Source organism: Hippopotamus amphibius, chromosome 5 (genome assembly GCF_030028045.1).
Source record: "Hippopotamus amphibius kiboko isolate mHipAmp2 chromosome 5, mHipAmp2.hap2, whole genome shotgun sequence".
Taxonomy (NCBI): Eukaryota; Metazoa; Chordata; class Mammalia; order Artiodactyla; family Hippopotamidae; genus Hippopotamus; species Hippopotamus amphibius.
In genome coordinates, this window is record NC_080190.1 from 25,429,485 (window position 1) to 25,447,659 (window position 18,175).

At 43.1% G+C, this 18,175-nt stretch overlaps 1 protein-coding gene across 1 annotated transcript in view; it reads right to left on the reverse strand.

Annotated features, from left to right (window-relative positions):
• Positions 1–18,175, reverse strand: part of SORCS3 (sortilin related VPS10 domain containing receptor 3) — a 569,211-nt gene that overhangs the window by 106,798 nt on the left and 444,238 nt on the right. Inside the window, exon 8 of the mRNA XM_057735333.1 lies at positions 2,240–2,329. Coding sequence (XP_057591316.1) covers positions 2,240–2,329 — 90 coding nt within the window. The remainder of the gene's footprint in view (positions 1–2,239; positions 2,330–18,175) is intronic.

The window sequence follows — 18,175 nt, forward strand, 5'->3', positions numbered from 1 at the left end:
TTAATGGCCTTCATCTCCTTCCCTGCAAAACACTCTGAAGTCACGGAGTGCCCCAGGAGAGTGTATGCTGAACAGATAGGCTAGGAGTGGAGGTGTGAGGGCGATGCGGACGGGGAGCTTTTCCGTGTTTTTGTTTCTAAGCAAGATGCCCAGCCGCAGCTGCAGCACCACATGGAACGGCAACAACTTGTTTAAAAGCCGTTTCCATTTTTAAACAATGGAAAGAACCAATCTCCCTCCACCCGCTCTGTCCTCACCTCCTCGGCCCAGGCTATGAAAATCCGGGCCAATGTCGACTCATAAAGGGGATCAATAACCATCCAGCTATTTTCACAGCAGCCCTCATGTTAATGAGAAGCTGTTCTGGATGAAGTTCTATCAAGGGGGCCGCGCGGACAGGAGTCCACCACAGTAAACTGCCGCAGGGCCAGTCGTCATTAATGCAATGTTCTAGGGCTGTGATTGATGCCAGGCTTCACTCGTCCCCACCTGCAGCCACACTGCCCAGGGGAGCCAACTGTTGGCTGTTCTGAGAAGGTTAAAAATACATAAAACAGGCACACATACATGCAATAGGCCCTACATGGAGAATATGGTTTGGAAAGTTCCTGAAACTCCTTTCCTGGGCCAATACATGGAAATCACCAGGTTGCTGTTAAGGGTCATTCTCCTTCAGAAAGACCATGATCATGAACTTCCCCTTCCTCATCCTCCACAGGCAAGGATACCTCCTTCCTGCTTGGGTTTAGAATATCTGATGGGTACATCCTGCAACCATGACCCTATACAATGGGTCTATAAAGCCAATCACAGAGACGTTACAGAAAACGAGAAATTAACGCCCATGGGTCCTACGGCTACTTACTCTGTTCCCTGAGAACCTCATCAGCCTCTCCACCTCTCTCTATGTAACCCAAGCTCTTGAGATGGTTTTTCTAGTTTGTTAAATGAACGATACTCTCTCTTAAAACAGGGCCAGGGTATGTATTTTCTACCAGCTTCCCAAACACCTGCTTGCAGGGTTAACTCCTTACCTTTCTTGAATCACCTTAAGCATCACTTTCCTTAGGAAACTTGCCCTCACTAGCCAGCTGGAGCCATGGTGAGCTCCAACTATCATGTCCCAATGGTCCTTGAACTTCTGTACCTATAATACTCCCTACACCCACAATTGTTTGTTCAGCATCTCTTCTCTACTAGAATACAAGCTCCATGAAGGCAGGGAACGTTTGTCTTATTTACCACTCTAACCACAGAGCTTCGTTCAGTGTCTGGCACAGAGTAAAAACTTCAGTGGAAGAGAGGATAGATCAATGGGTGAATGAACGAGGAACAAATGAATGAATGGATATGTGCGAGTTTATATGAATAGCTGAATGGATAAAAGCAACCAGGGGGTAGATGATTATCCACCTTCTTATTCCATAATCCCTTTTACCTCTCTACTCATTTCGCCTTTCATGATATGTTTCCTAGCACCAACTTAGAGATCCAAGTCTTCGTAACATTACATTTGATTCATGTCCAACCTGAGACTTTGCTTCTTTGCAGCCTTAAGAGGTGATGCAATTAAAGCCTTCTCACATTCACGCTGAGGTTCTAAGATCCATCTCCTCCCAGAAGCCACTGCTCACAAGGGATGAGGTCCACAGAGTAAGTTTTATGATTTTCCAATACAGGAGTTAGAATGACATGGTTTGATATTAACATTATAGTAAATTATTCCTTTATAATTACTCATAGTGCAGAAGGGAAGCACTGGCAGTGCATTTATATTTAGCATTAAAAGGTAGAGAGAAGCAAGAAAGCCATTAGACTCACCAGTGTGCGTGTATGTGTGTGAGTGTGTGTGAGTGTGTGTGTGTGTGTGTGTGTGTGTGTGTAGTTTCTGCCTGGGCCATTCTGAGCCTGGCCCTCTACTTGTCAGTAAGGCCCTTGTGAAAGGGAGGGGGCCTCAGAAGCAATTCCAAAGCTAGGGTTCCTTTCACTATCAGTCCTGGGAAATGATTATACCGGATGTTTGAGTCATAGGAAATCAAAGCTCTTGCCTGTGTACCCTGCTGAGAGGGGAACACAGAACCCAGATTCAGTGACCTCAGCAGAGGCCAAACCCCGCAGTGGTAAGCCAGGCTGAATGCCAGCAGTTTCCCAGGCATGGATCAAACCTTCCATAGCCCAACAAGGCAGCCACTCCCTGCCGCTTCACCTGGCAGGACCCAGGGCAGCCTCTGGCACGTACCTTGGGCAGCGAGTACTTGGGCAGCTTTATCTGCGCGAAGGCCTCTCTTCGGTAGGACACGTAGTAGCTGGCTCTTCCACCAGTTGTCACCTGGACCGTGGGAGAAACACAAAAAGTTCAGATGGGGCTACGGATCATGGCACAAGGTGGAAAGTAGTAGCCTCTATCCACAGCCACAGTAGGTTTGTGACAACCTTTTAGGGAATACTCCCTGTTGGCTTTGCTCCTCCAACCCCACAGCTCCCTGAGTTGCTCCCGTGTCACAGCACTTGGACAATAAGTGAGCAATTCCAACAGTCTTTGCCCGCAGCTGGCAATATCTGTGAAAGCAGGGGCTCTGTACTTAGTCACTGTGCTCTGAATGCATATACACAATACATATTTTCAACTGAAAACACAGAAGTTATTGATGTGGGTGATACTCATGATCTATATATTCTTTTTTTTCTCAAGAGCTTTTAATCCATCGCAATGATGACATGATTGTCAAAGAAATTTTTTGGGGGATATGAACAATTACTATTGCTCAAAGCCTTGTTACTTTGAAATGAATTTCCCTTCTGATCTGAGCACAATTTTTTCCTTCCTATTTACAAATCCACGCATTAAGTGGATATTTATTGATTCTTTCCATGTGCAAGTTAATTAAAAGCATCGAAAGTCGGAGAAAGAACTCTGGATTTGAAAGCCAGAAATTCTAGGTCTGAGTCTCAGTTCTACTAGTTTATGGCTGGGGGAGTCAACATCTGAAACCTCATTTGGGAAAAGATGGATTCTTAGAGGAACCTGGAAACCACTCCAAGAAATGGTCCCCTAGCCTGGGCCTACTAGAAAGTCTCGCCAACATGACATAGCTCTGCAGATGGCTGCTCTTGGCCCAATTATGCTAACTCAGGGGAAATTAATATTCACCGGAGAAGAAAACATAGCCTGTTCAGAGAAAATAGCAGGAGGACAATAGCAACCAGGCTGCTGTGCTGAGGAGACAATTACCGGAGGCACAGGCTCTGTGCTCACTAAGGCCCAAACACTTGCTGGAGATAGGCCAGCCCCCTGACTCTGGTCCAGTCCAGGCGCCCGTCCACAGTGGCTGCTGGGAGCAGGAGGGCTGTAACATCTCTATTGAAAGTCACCCATCGCTCCTCACTCTGAGAGATGGCATGCCCATGGCTCCCCCTTGACCTGCGCAGATTGGAAGCCCACAAAGCAGGCACCACAGGCTGCCAGGTAGAGCAGATGTTCGAGTCAGCGTGAAGGCAGAACCTTGGAAAATACTTGGTGCAAAGATTTAGGCTGTGAACCAAGAGGAGAGAACGGTTTTCTCCCTGATGTTCACTGCTATTCCTACATCTCTATTTTCTAATTAGAATCATTCTTGTCTTTTATTCTAAGACTTTCTTTCTTGATAAGATATCTGTTTTGAATTTATATTGTTCTGTGTTGGCTTAGAGGTGGGGTGTTGACAGATTAAGATCAATCAGTTGCTGAGAAGTCTTTTTTTTTTTCTTTTAAAAATAAATCTCAAATGCATGGAATCAGATTAAAATATAACCCTTGGTTCTAAGCACAGTCACCATCAGTCCTGGCATGATCCTATTTATCTGCTTCTTTAATTTGGCTTTATTTTTAATTATAAAACCAACACATGTAATCATACCTGCAAACCCAAGAACTATTAGGTCAGTAGTTTTTAAACTTCAGCATGCATCAGAATTGCCCAGAAAGCTTGTTAAAACTCAGACTGCTGGGCCCCACCTACAGAGCCTCTGATTCAATCAGTCTGGGGTGGGGTCCAAGAATTGTCTTTTCTAATAAGTTTCTAAACGAGGCTGCTGCTGCTGGCCCAGGGACCACACTTGGAGCAGCACAGAACTAGAACTTTTATGCCAATTGACATACACCTCTATGCCTCTGTACTCCTCACCTATCCTGCCCCCTGCCTCCCTCTGAGATGCAGATACTTTCCTGAATTTTGCATTTACAGTGATAACAAAGTCTTTAAAAAATTAAAGTGAAATTCATATACCATAAAATTAACCATTTTAACATATACAATTCAGTGACATTTGGTACTTTCACACATAATCCTAAATCATTTGCATCACCCCTTCCCCCCCAAGAAGGCACTGTATCCAGTGATAAAGTTTTTAAATCCCCCAATATATCCTCTTGTCACCTATCATATGCTTAAAAATCAGTTCTCTAGAGAACATCCTGAAATTCACCCAGGTCACTCTTAGTGAATTAGAGCAGTATTGGAATCCCATTATTAATGCTGGCCAGAGGTCAGCAATTAAAAAAAGAGTTTCCCCCGAAGACCCAGCCACCTCCAGAGGGAACAAGATGATACCACCACCAGGCTTCCTATCAGCACCACAGAGCAAGGTTGGACCCCTTGGGGTTTCCAAATTACTAAGGGCCAAAGGAGAACAGAATGGTCCTCTTGAGAGGGCGATCAGTCCCACTGACTGGAACTCAGCCCAGCCACGCCTGTTATGGCCATGCCCAAGACAGACTCTGCACCCCCCACCGCCCCTCAACCTCATACACACAACCTGGGAGAGTTTCTGCTTAAGTAAATCATGAAGATGGAATTACACTTCAGAAAAACCATGGAATAATCTAAACTATTAAAGGGCTGCATGAAGTCCAAGGACCCCAGTGGTTCTCCTGTACCTCTGATGTCATAGCGTCCCCTAGTGACATCAAGCTGGCTTCTGCAGCTCTGCCTCTGTCCTGGCCATGCCACTCTTCTGTACCACAGAAACCCAAGATGCTTGAAACCTCCATGTAAGGCCCCAGAGTTCATAGAAGGGTTGCAGACACCACCAATTCTTTCTAACGTCTCCCTCCGCTCAACTCCTGAATTTTGTTGTTTCCATTTCTATAGCACTTTCAACATATACTCTTGTGCTGTACATATACCTGTAATGATCTCTCCATGTCTTATTATAAGGGTGTAACTTCTCGATTCTTAAGTAATGCTGGTCTCATGGCAGGAGATTAGTGGATGCATGATGATAAAAATAATGATAAAACTGTCATCAATTGGGTTCATCTCCTATACTCTGGAACTGCCCTTATGTAAATTACCTAGGTTAATCCCACTGACAACCTGCAGAGTCTATAAGATATGGAATGACTTGCCCAAGATAAGACAAATATGAACCTAGTAAAGTTTGGCTCTAAACCTGTTCTCCTCCTCCTGTGACTAAGACAAGTCCTCATTCATCTTAATCATGTCAACAATGTAACAACGATACATTTCCTTGATTCCAACATCTCAAAAAGTTTTTTAATCTCTGTAATTGGCTTGTGTGTATATGTTTGTGTTTCTTCATATTACCAGAAAATCTGTCATGGCATTGACACTGCATCTTAAAAATGATGTCTTCTTAGAAGAGGTGAGGTAATAAAAACAAGAGGAACACTAATTACCACGCAGTGAAAACTTTATTACATGGAAGATACTACAGTGAGCAGTTTATAAACCACACTTCATTTGTGCATATATATTCCTGACCTGTAGAACATACATATATATATATATGCTCAGGAAATTGAGGCTGAGAGGGGTCACTAATTTGCCCAACATCACACAGCCTTTCCTTGGCCCAGCCAGTGTATGACTCCAACCTACGCTTGAAAACTTAACTAAGAATGAGCACATCCCCAAAATGTCAGGCATAGGGCAGGAGGTCAATACTTACTAACTGAACAATGAATTGTGATTCATCCACTTAACCAGAGAGCCGCTGAATTCGATTTTCTCCACTGCTTAGTGACTACAGAGTGGCTGTAGAGAAGAACTCCATCCGTGCCCATTCCCTGCTAGCCTCAGGGACTTATCTCCAGATAGATGCTCTGGCACTCCCCCCAGGGAGGAGAGTCCTCCCGGTGCTGGAGCATTTGCTGCCTCCCTGCTATTATTTGTGTGGTTCTCTGGCAATCACACAAGGAAGGAATAAAGTTTAGCGACTATTAATCTATTTTGATGAACTTTTCTCTTCCTTACAAGCAAATGTGCTGGCACTGTAAATCCCAGAGATTATTACCACTTTCCCTCTCAGTGACACCTTTTATTTTACATTTGATGAATGTCATCCAATTATTTGCTCTGGGCCCATCCGTCTTGCTAAACACAGAATTAGTTGGGTCTTTTCCTCACTAATGACTGGCTCGTTAATCTGATTTTCTGGGTTTCCATTTTACAGGTTTAATTGGGCTCCTGGCCAGTGAAAATGATTCCTTTTGGACAAATGCATTAGCCATTAAACGTATCTGTCTCTTCTGACTTGCTCCCATGCCTGCCGTAACCAAGTCTAAACTGACATATCCTTTATTTTTTTTATTTTTCCTTGTTTCTGGATGATGACTTGCCCTGCAGAAGAGAGAGAAACTTGCCCCCCAAAATGGAACCAGAGGACCTTGAGTCCTATTGAGCTTGTTTCTGCCATAGATAGAAGAAAACTTGTAATGTCTCTAGAATTCATAAGTGGTCATAGGTAATCTGAGGAGAGATGCAGAAACTAACATTTTTGAATATCTGTCATGTGATGGGTGCTTTTAGATCCATGATACTATTCAATATCCACAATAATTATTACCATTACTATTGTTAAAACTATTATTAGTACCCTACAATGTAAAAGTATTAACATAACATTTTTTGAGCACTTACTATATAGCAAGCACAATTCTTCTGTATGTACTAGCTTTCTGTTTTACGGTCAGAGGAGAAACTGAGACATAGTAAACTTATATGACATATTCAAAGACACACAGCAAGTGAACGGTGGAGCTGGAATTTGAACCCAAGTTTATGTGACTGCAAAGCTTATGCTGGCCTCTCAGAGTATGTGAGGTTTCGAAACCTCTCTGTGAAAGGGAATGGATTCCAGGTCACTCAACTCCCAATTTCCAAGATAAGATGCCAACAAGGCAGATCTTTCTCTGGGAGGGTTCATGTTAATTTCCCAGCCCTGAGAAATCAATGCTCTGTTGTTGCACAGGAGTGAACAGTGCCGCTCTGGGAACTGGTGAATAAGAGGTGCTATAATGGAAATACATTCTGTTTACAAGAGAGCTGGTGCCTCCATAGGAAGTGACATTTAGAAGCTTTTCCAGTTAGAGGACCTTGTTGGGTCCAGTACGATGTGAAGAATCTAAGCCAGGAGAAATGACGCCCTTTGCAGGCGTGCATTAGTTACTTCTCACGCAGCCATTGCATTGCTTCCTCCTCCTTAAAAAATGAAAGGGAACAGCTGGCTTGCTATCACGCACAATTCACTTTTCCAATTTCTTTGCTCATTAATTCTATTCAGATTATTTAAAGTAAGTCTTGACGTTGTTAGGCCTTTGTCTTCCGCTCCACCTACATAATTTCTCTGAAGATCATATTTCTTCTTCAAGAACAAAGAAACAGGTTTCTGACTACCCGGCCACGAGAGTCAATAAATAGCCATGGGTCCCATTAGGATGCGACTCTTAAGTGTCAGGATGGCTTCTATGTGGCAGGTTATGTCACCTCTGCCACCTGGAGCTCATTTTCTGAAAGTGCTCCGCTAAGGCACTACACTGTGTGTCTCAATCAGACCTGCGTACAGCCTTTGGAACAAGACACCTATCAGCAAGCCATCTCCTCTGCTGGACTTCCGATGTTGAATTCGGTGTTTGTCAAACTGGTATTTCCTTGTTTTATGTCCTGGAGGCTCTGGGATATTAATGTAATATGCAGTTTTATCTGCCTGTTTCTAGAAAGAGAGGGTCTAATGCCTAACACAACATTCCTGCTGAGGCTGAACCTCTCTGAAACAGATTTGCCCATAAAATTTTTTATTGGGGCCCTAACATAGCTTCACCAAGAATAGATTTGTGATAAGATAGCTGACGTGAAGCCAATATTGTGCTCTCTTTCTTTGTGTGTGTGTGCGGGGGGGTGTGTGTATGTGTGTGTGCAGCTCATGTGCTTGTAGGGGCGGTATTGGAGGGAAGATGTGTACTGAGGTTGCCATCATGCTACTGGCCAAAAAATACTGACAAATCAACTGCCACCTTCACCAGCTCTGCCAAGAGACAGCTTGGAGGCTCCACTGCCTATGGGGAATGCTAGTAAGGTAGAGAAAAGGTGGTGAGTTAGAAAAGCATGGGACAAAGACCATGTCTAGACCACACAAATAAGAAGAATTAGTAGACAGTAAAAAAACTGTTTGAGACTATTTTTTTAAATATAATAAAGGGGCTGGACTTGATAAGTTTCCAATTATATATTTTCAAAGAAGGCTCTTCTTTTAATTTTTAAGCATTATAGCACATTGGTTGGGACCCCAGACCTGTGTTTGAATCCTGCTTCTGTCATTTGCTGGTTTGGTGACCTTCCTATTTTTTTCTTCTGGAAAATGAAGATATGAATGCTGCCTACTGACATGTTGTCATGAGGATTGAACCCACCATGGCATGTAATGAGTTTTAGCCTTAAACCTGCACATGCTAAGTACTTAATGCATATTACCTGTCCCTGATGAACTAGAGGCACAGACGCCTGAATCAGTCTAATATCTGGGAGGGCTTATGATAACTGACCATGGTGAGAGTTTATATGCAAACTGGATGCTTCAGGAAGTGCCAGGGTTGCCACATGGGCTACCTGGTCAAAATCAATCAGGGATAGAGGGCTGAAATACTTCTTGTTGCCCTCAGCAAGGATGACTTTGTAGAGAAGACCACCTATGGAGACCACAAAGCCAATGTGTTCTGTACCAGAGATTTGACCATTAATGGCTGTAAGTTTTATCTTTGTGTCCTAGCTTTTGTGATTTAAAAGCAAGGGAAGAAGTTCTTGGGATGCCCACTTGACCCTTCAAAATGGAAGTTCATTGTTTTTTGTCTCCTAGTTTTGTTGGGGGATGAAAAGGCAAAGATAATAAGTGCAGAAATTAAAAAAAAAAAAAAAAAAGAACTGATACAGATTTGAATTGTCATCCTGGAGTACAAAATTTGGGAGCATTTGAATATTTCCACTTAATATAATAATAGATAAAAATCTAAAACCCAGACAAGTCTATATTGAGTGTTCTAGATCAGGAAGCCAGAGCTTCACAGAAAAAGGAAACACTACCCATGGAAACCTTAAAGACAAGTGTTAAAACTTACTATCAAAACACCTCCCCCGCTTCTTCTTTCACAAATGTCCCTGTTTCTTGTGCACTGTGAGTTTAATATGGTTCTGTAAAAGACAGACTAAGAAAGGACTAGAAAAGATATTGCAAGGAGTCAAGCTTATATAGGCTTCTTACACTTATATAAGTTTTTCTCTTTGAGATATCAAATAGCCTATTTCCTTTATACAGGTAGACATTATTAGGTCAACTAATTGGCTGGAATCTTCCCAAGCCAGCCACTAGACTCTGTCTTTTTTATAACATCCCAGAATTTCAGAAAATAAAAACTATAGTGTGGGAAAGGAGAAGAAGGAAGAAAGGTAAAAGTTCTCAGTATCTGTAACATCTGTGATTCTAGTTTCAGCTCAATCATGTATCAGACATGCAATTTTAAGGCATGGTAATGAATCTCTTGGAGTTTCAAGGTTATTTTTCTATAAAAATGGGACAAATAATAATTACTCTTCTCTTACAGAAAGTAAATGAGATAAATAATAAAATGTTCTCATGTTAAGTGTAAGTTATTCTACAATTGCAATGAGCAGGATGTTATAATTGACCTGTATACGTACCCAGGAGCCCAAAGATTTTAAAAGTATTTTCACTGACAAATTTCTGTAGACTGAATGTTTGTGTCCCCCCAAAATTCATACGTTGAAACGTAATCCCCAACATGATGGTCTTTGGAGGTGGGGCCTTTGGGAGATGATTAGGTCATGAGGGTGAAGCCCTCATGAAAAGACTAGTGCTCTTATAAAAGAGACCCCAGAGAGCTGTCTCTCCTTCTAACATGTGAGGACACAGCAACAAGATAGCGTCTGTGAACCAGGAAGTAGACCCTTACCAGATACCAAATCTGTCAGTGCCTTAATCCTGGACTTGCCAACCTCCAGACCTGTGAGAAATAAGCTTCTGTATTTTATAAACCACTCAGTCTATGGCTTTTGCAGCAGCCTTAGTACAGAAATCAAGCTGATGATGCAGATATGGCCTCTCTATTGATTGTGTGGAACACTGACATTTGCCATTGGGCCAGTAGCTATATATAGTCTGTGGGGCTTTAGCTCTCTGCAGACTGAAAGGTTAGAGGCAGTTCAGAATACGACAAGAGTAGCAAGAGTGGCTGGGCAGAGTTATGGACCAGATGTGTCTTCAGCCACAGGGGATGAATGGCAGGTGTGCATAGCTGCTTAAAGAATGACTAATTTTTATTGATATGGTCAAGATATTTTAAAGACCCTAAAAGGGCAAGGAAAATAAAGCTGTTAATTTTCTAGAGAAGCAGGGATGCTTCTTTGGGACATGGGATTTCCAGACAGACTTGGAGACGTGGGTTGCTAGATACAATAGCAAAACTTCGCCAACATGGGATTTGCATGCCTCATGAGTGAATTTTGGGACAGCAGAGGATGGATTTAAACCATCTGTCAAGTTGTTTCTCAGAAAACACTGCCACCTCCCCCAAGAGAGCCATGAATATTTGTAAAATGCCAACCGCTACTTCTTGGAGCTTCCCCATTGTATGCTCTGTGTCATGCCCGTCCTGTCCTCCAACAGCAGAAGCATCACTGTTGGAGAGTCAAACTCTGTGCTCACCACTTTGTATGCACTCTATGCCCTCATGCACAATGACCTTGGAGGAGAGATACTATGCAGCCCCACTTTACTAAGGAGTTAATTGACATGCATAATGTCACTCAGCTCCAAAGTAGCAGAGCCTGGATTTGAACTTGGGTCTTTAAATTTTGACAGTGCCCACTACATTTGCAATCCTGAATGAATCTAAAGTGCCCACTGCAGGGACTTCCCTGGTGGCGCAGTGGTTAAGAATCTGTCTGCCAATGCAGGGGACACGGGTTAGATCCCTGGGCAGGGAAGATCCCACATGCCATGGAGCAACTAAGCCTGTGTGCCACAACTACCGAGCCCGAGTGTCATAATTACTGAGCCTAAGTGCCACAACTACTGAAGCCTGTGCACCTAGAGCTAGCGCTCCGCAACAAGAGAAGCCACCGCAATGAGAAGCCGTGCACCGCAGCAAACAGCAGCCCCTACTTGCCACAACTAGAGAAAGCCCGCACACAGCAAAGAAGACCCAAAGCAGCCAATAAAAAATAAATTTAAAAAAAAAAAAAAAAGTGTTCACTGCAGAGCCTTTCCAAAGAATAGCTAGTTTAGGACCAGTTACCTGGAAGGAGTCATCCTGACCCAGATGCCAACATTAACGAATTTCACACTGGCTTACATCCAAAGCTGCCTCCTTAAAGAGTCCTCTCCCATCCCAATTTCCAAGCCGGAATTCAGCTTTTCTTCCTCTGATTCTCAGGGGTCTTTGTTTGTAGCTCTCTTGCTGCACATATCCGCTGCTGTCCTGAATTACTGGAAGAGGGTACCTCTTAGGTCTCTTGCGCTGTGTTATCTTCGAGGATAGACAATGTGTCCTGTTCCCATTTAACCGCTCTTAGTACCTGGCACCCAGGTCATAATTCACATTTGTAGAGTATTCTACTTCATGCCATTCGTTTTCATTATTGGACTGAATCTCATTTGGTCGGAGCGCAAACATGAAAGGGATGTCTAATTACATCCCCATGTTAGAATTCAGGGGCCTGAGACCCAGACAGGCCACATTAAGTCACCTTGCTACTAAAAGGTGAGGCTCAAAGCCAACCTCAGAACTTCCGACTTGAAGCCCAAGGGTCTTTTCACATTTCCAGGCTGCTTCAATCTGTGTTCACCAAGTCAAGATCAGAAAAACACAAAGTGGAGATAATTGCATGGATTTTTACAAGTGGGTCGTGATTTTACATTAAATACTCCTTTGAGTGGTTGACAACACCACCACATGGAAAAACCAGGGCGTGCTTTCCTGTGGGGACCAAAGAAGCAGATTACAAGATGTTCTTCCCCACCCACTGCCGAATCCACATATTAATCAAAGTTCTGGCCAAATTCACATTGTTCCTTGAACATTAATCACATTTAGACATCTCATTAGGGATACTGGCCCCAATTCTACTGTGTGTTACATTTATCAATCAATCAGTAAGTACTTATTCAGAACTTCAGCGCCCAGGCTGTGTCAGGTCTCACAGGAGTCACGGGGCTGTGACCTCATGGAGTTCACCATTTCTTTGTAAAAACATGCCAAACATGTAAGATGCACAAATGACAATACAAAATGAATGCCAGTGCTATGGTACTCTGAGCAGGGCAAAGGCTAAGAGCTATAAAACAGAGAAACCCCCCACCCTAGAACCACAATAGTTTACTCAACTTATGATCCTTCTAGAATTGCAATAAAATCAGTGCTGGGCACTGTGGAGTCCACACTCATCCTATCTCATTTTATAGATCACATGACTGAGACATGGCAACAGCATAGCTAGCAGAGGGCTGGGATCTCAGCTCATGTTTGCCTGACTCCAGAGATGTAGGCAGAAGCCCTCTTGTGTCACCCTCCACAGATGATGTGCATAGACACGGGTGCGCTCACACACACACACATAATTGCACGCACACCTGGCAATAAGTAGTATACAAACAGGTGTTATTTACACTCCCACTGCCTTAGGATGAGAGGGGATTCACACACTGAAGGACATCCTCTTTGCTGAATGGGATGATGGGTTTGAGGAATGAAGACTAGAGAAACCAGATCATGGCTGAACTGTCCTACACACCAAAGGAAGACGTGGAGGGAAAAGGTGAGGATGGACTTTGAAAGAAGAAAAAGATCACCAGCAGAGCTGGAGTGGAGGCAGGACAGGAGATCCAAGTGAGTGGATCACGGGGGGTTGGTTGGTTCCCAAGAGGCACTCTGGGGGGAAGGGCAAGAAACAGTGGGTGTGTGTAGGTTTTATTAAGGGTTTTTGCCCTTCAGTATCTGCCATAAACACTCTGCTTCATTTTTACTTGACATTTTCAATACAAAGTTTATACTATACTGCTCAATAATCTTATTAAAATGTTATTTGTTTGTTTATCTCTGTAGAGGAGGTTCACATCAGGAATGTGGTTTCACTTCAAGAAAACATCCAAGAATTACAGCTGGGTTAGTTATCAGGGATTTTATCTTTCTGTACCTTTTGGGGTTACTTAGTTCTTTGTTGTGAAAATTTAAAAAGAGCATCAGAACAACAGAAGCCCAGACATGGACTGCAAACCTCCCCCAACCCCTACTGGCAATTGCGAGTCTACAGGAAAAGCACTTAACTGCTCCCACACCTCAGTTTCATCTGAAAACAGATAAGCACCCTCACAACATAAGGCCCAACACGCGCTTGACACAAAGTAGAGACTCAAAACTGTCACATCCCTGTGTCCCTCATCCCTTCACTTGCTGGGTCCTGGTTTCCTCAGTGTGAATGTCTTCTTCAACTCCGATCTCTTAAGATTCTATGCAGCCAGTTCCTTTTGTGGTCATTCAACGACCCCACAAACATGTTGGAAGTACTTTCTTCATGTTAAGCTTTCTACTCCCATTCACTGCCCCTTACACATTTCTGGACCCAATTTGCCTCAGGCAAATAAGAAAGTGTAAGTTGTGACTCTAATTTAAAGAGCAGAACAAGAGCAGAAAATGAGAAACAAGGCTCTGGTGTCAGGCTGCCTAGGTCAAATCTCTGCTCCACTCTTTAATGGCTGTGTGATCTTGGGAAAATGACTTCACTGCTCTGTGCCTTTTCTGTGAAATGGAGGTAAGAGTAGGACTTATCTCAAAGGATGTCATAACAATTAAATGCATTAATAATATGCCTAGCTCATACTAGCCACTCAACAAATGTTAGCTGATTCTTTATATATGATTGATTCTCCAAGAACTATAGATTATTCAATAAGACAGAAAATTAGCTAGGAGGTGAAAATCATGGAGGAAGGGTTAGGACAATTCTGAACCAAGAAAATGCTGGGAACTGTAGTGTTTCTCCCACAGAAGAGGTATGTTCAATCCACTTCATAAGAACTAATCTCAAGGTATTTCAGAGGAAGTAAGAAAGCCACTGCTTCTTTGCCTTCCCTCCCACACACACAAAGAACACCTGAGAAGCAATTACAACGCACCCTGAAAGAATAAACACAATGGTATTAAGAGCCCTTGGATGATTGCTCCATCCTGCAATCTGGAAACAGTTGCCACCTGGGGTAGGCAGTAAAACTGCAGGCATTGATTCTGGAGAACCAGACAAAAGGCCCTGGGTCTGGCCCCCTCTCCATCCTAACTGCATTCAGAGGAATTACAACTGCACACTATCGCAAGGTGTGCATTCCTTCCAAAAACATATTTCAGAGGAGAAAGTGGAAGAAATCTTGCCCAGCCTCGAGAGGTTCCAAGGCTAGAGGGAGAGAGGGGAAGTGTCTAATTTCATGCTCCCATCACACACACACTGGATTAGAAGAAAACAAGGGAGGAGGAGGAGAGGATGGAGATTAAAGAATCAGAGGATTTTAAAGCTCAAGAAACACACAGAGAGAAGAACCAATCAATTTTTTTTTTTTTTGCAACAGATGTTTTGCTTGCAGTTCCGAATCTAACAGTAGCTGATGTAGTAAGGATGAAATAGGAGGAGGAAGAAAAAGAAAGAGCTTAAAAGGAAGGAGGGGAGAGAGTCAGGTCGGCAAACAAGAAGCTAATCCCCAGTGCCTCCCTCCTTCCCGACTTTACCATGCCAGGTTCTGCCCACTGGGGACGGCAGGGTGTCCCACTGCCTCATCCCCCACCTGCAGGCATTTTTCACCAGGGAGGCAGGGGTAATCAGGCCCATCCTTTAAACATCTTCATCCTATTACTTTCATAATCAGCTTCTAAAGTTCTATTCAATAGATGTGGGGCCGATCAGACCAAGTGTTTGAACAGATGCTCAGGCCATGGAGCTATTCTCTCTGCCATTGATCACAAGGACAAAAATCAATCCTGGCTAAGGAGAAAGAAGTTAAAAATAAATTGCAGGAATTGATTTCTGTTCAGACCTTCTGACTCCCAGTTTAGGAAGAGGGTGCGTGAATCCACCTGTCATGAAAACACTTCTCATGTTCCAGCCTCAAAAGCAAAATCTGGGTATATTTTATACACATAAACACACACACAAAATTTTCTCTTAATTTATGTGTTTATATTATTTTATTTTTGCCCCCTAATAACTATCACAGATCAGAATCCACCTAAATCATAAGCCCCCCTGCGAAGAAGACTAGGGTCTGTCTTGTGTTTACTGTAAAATCTCCAAAGTGGCGCCCCATGCTTTGTGAATAGTAGTAGAAAAATTTGTTGATGGATTAAGGAATCAGTGAATGAAGGAAGTCTCCTCCTTGCTATTATTGGCTCTTTCAGTTATGCTTATTTCTGCATAGATTTCTCACAGTGTGCAATTATTCTCCTTTATTGCTTTACTTATATATCATCTCTCTCTCTCCCACTAGACTATAAACCCTCCCATGGCAGGAACTTTTAGTTTTTGCTTTTTAATTTCTGATCTATCGCATTGTCTCCATATTGAGCCCTCAGTAAATGGATGTGAAAGGAAAGAAGCGAAGGATGATTCAGTAACTCTCTTGAGAAATTAGCTACATCCTAAATATCTTTTTTTTTAAATTCTGACATTGGAGAAATGATTTGGGAAATATTTCCAAATAATAGTCCCCTCTGCACGTCTGACTCAATGGACTGCCCCGTAGAGTGAGCAGACTTATGAAATTTTAGCATTAGAAGGGAATTTCTAGAGTCATACCGCCTGCTGCCTTGCAAACTGGATTCTATGCCATTCTAGAATTCTACGGTGATGCTTTGAGAGTGTCCATAAAAAGGTGAAGAAGAGGCTGGGTGGGTGGGGGAGCTCATACAGCCCCTCACCCTCCTTAAACTAGAACCATTCCACCTGCATCTGTTTTACCTACCGGAATTCTTTAAACAACGTTGTTTGAAAAGTAGTTCCTGCTGTTAAGAACAGCAACGACAACAAAGTTTGAAAGCTCTACTTGGATGCCATCCTTTCATTTTGTCATAAGGAAACTGAGTTCCAAGGAGAAAAGGTAATGGTCCAAGGTCACAGAGTGAGTTGTGGTGAGACCAAGCTTAAACTTATGAATACTTGCCACCCCTCCCCCACCTGCTCACCCCATACCACGGACACTGTCTCCTGCCATGAACGTCCTCCCTTCTTTGCAGCACTGGTTGGTCCTGAAGTTGGACTCCTCAAGTTAATTCCCTTCTTTAGGAAATGGCTTGAACCCTGCCTTCTCCAGGAAGTGTCCCTGACCATATCATGCCTCATGGGTCTCCCTCACCCTGGAAAGGAGCCTCACATACCTTAGGTGCTTTGAGCATCACTCATGGAGACTGTCAGGCCATCCAGTCCTACCTCTTCATCTAAACTGAGCAAAAAATGAGGACGGCCACTTTGTCAGTCTTGTCTACCATTATGTTCCTTTCATTAAGAACAGTAATAGGAGCATATTAGATGCTCAATAAATGACTATTGAATGAATGAATGAATCAACCAATCAGCACTTCTATCTCAGAGAGCCCAGGGTACATAGTAGGTGTTCAGTCAAGTCAAGTTGATTGATGAGCCACTGGTTCTGCCACTATTAAAATCCCAGAAGACCTTATTCTGGCTCATCATGAGGTCTTTCAGAATCCAAGTCTTAAAAGCTTCTTGCAGAAATCCAAAATGTCTGTTTACCCCATTAGCTAGCGATGGAGTTAAAGGAAGAGCTATTAAAATTTTTAAAAGCTGAACCTCTGAAATACATATTCTAGTTAGAATGGTAGTGGGGAAAGAACTGGACTTAATAGTTTGCTTCTCAGTCCACAGCCCAACGGCCTTCATTATCAGCACTGTTGTTTTTATAACGATACAATTATCTTTAATAGAAGGCCCCAGAAAAGGGATCCCCCTGGGAGCTGGGCTTAGTAGTGTGGGTGTTGGGGACTTGCTGGAACTTGGAAGGGAAGGATAACGGGGAGACCAGACCAGGTCATGATGCAACAACTCTTCTGCACCCTGGAATGGGACACAAGAGATGCTGTGCCCTGAAATACCTCATGGAAATTGGATCAAGCACAGAGAGGTGCAAGGCAAGTAGGGAAGGCTGGAGAAGAGTGGAGCTGGTGATGGTAACGATGATTAACCATGCTGCCACTTACCCCCCCACCCTACCCCGGCACCCCAGTGATGAGTGTTTGAATAATCCTCTAAGTGTATCTGAGGGACAACTCTCAGAGGTACTGGCATGATTACATTGTACTGAATTCCATTAAGCCTTTCTTTGGTTAATGATGCAGAAAATTTCTGATCTGAAACAAAATTGAAACAGATCCTGACAAACAGTCCACTGAACAAGGAGTGGAATGAGGCTTTCCTGCCCTGATGATCTACCAAGACAGGGACAGCATCTGCCTATTTCACTTTTACAGTCATCCGGAAAAGTTTCTGGGAACACCAGCTATTCAGTGCTAACGTGAAGATCTTCAGATTGGGAACATAAATGAGAAATGGATCACTGTCCTTTTTGCCAGCCTTTATGAACCCAGGCAGCCGTGAGGTCACATCCTCCTCACACGGACATCTGTTGAGCTATACAACAAAGGATGATTCTCGAAAATTTCCTGAAATTCAGTTTCCTCCTTTGCACAATGAGGACGATGCTGTGTACCACACTGAGATCCTGTGAAGATAAAGTAGAATTAAAAAAAATAAAATGCACACATGCCAGACATAAATTTGGCACTGAATACACGCGAGGTCTTTTTCCAACAAAGAAAACAATTCTTCCA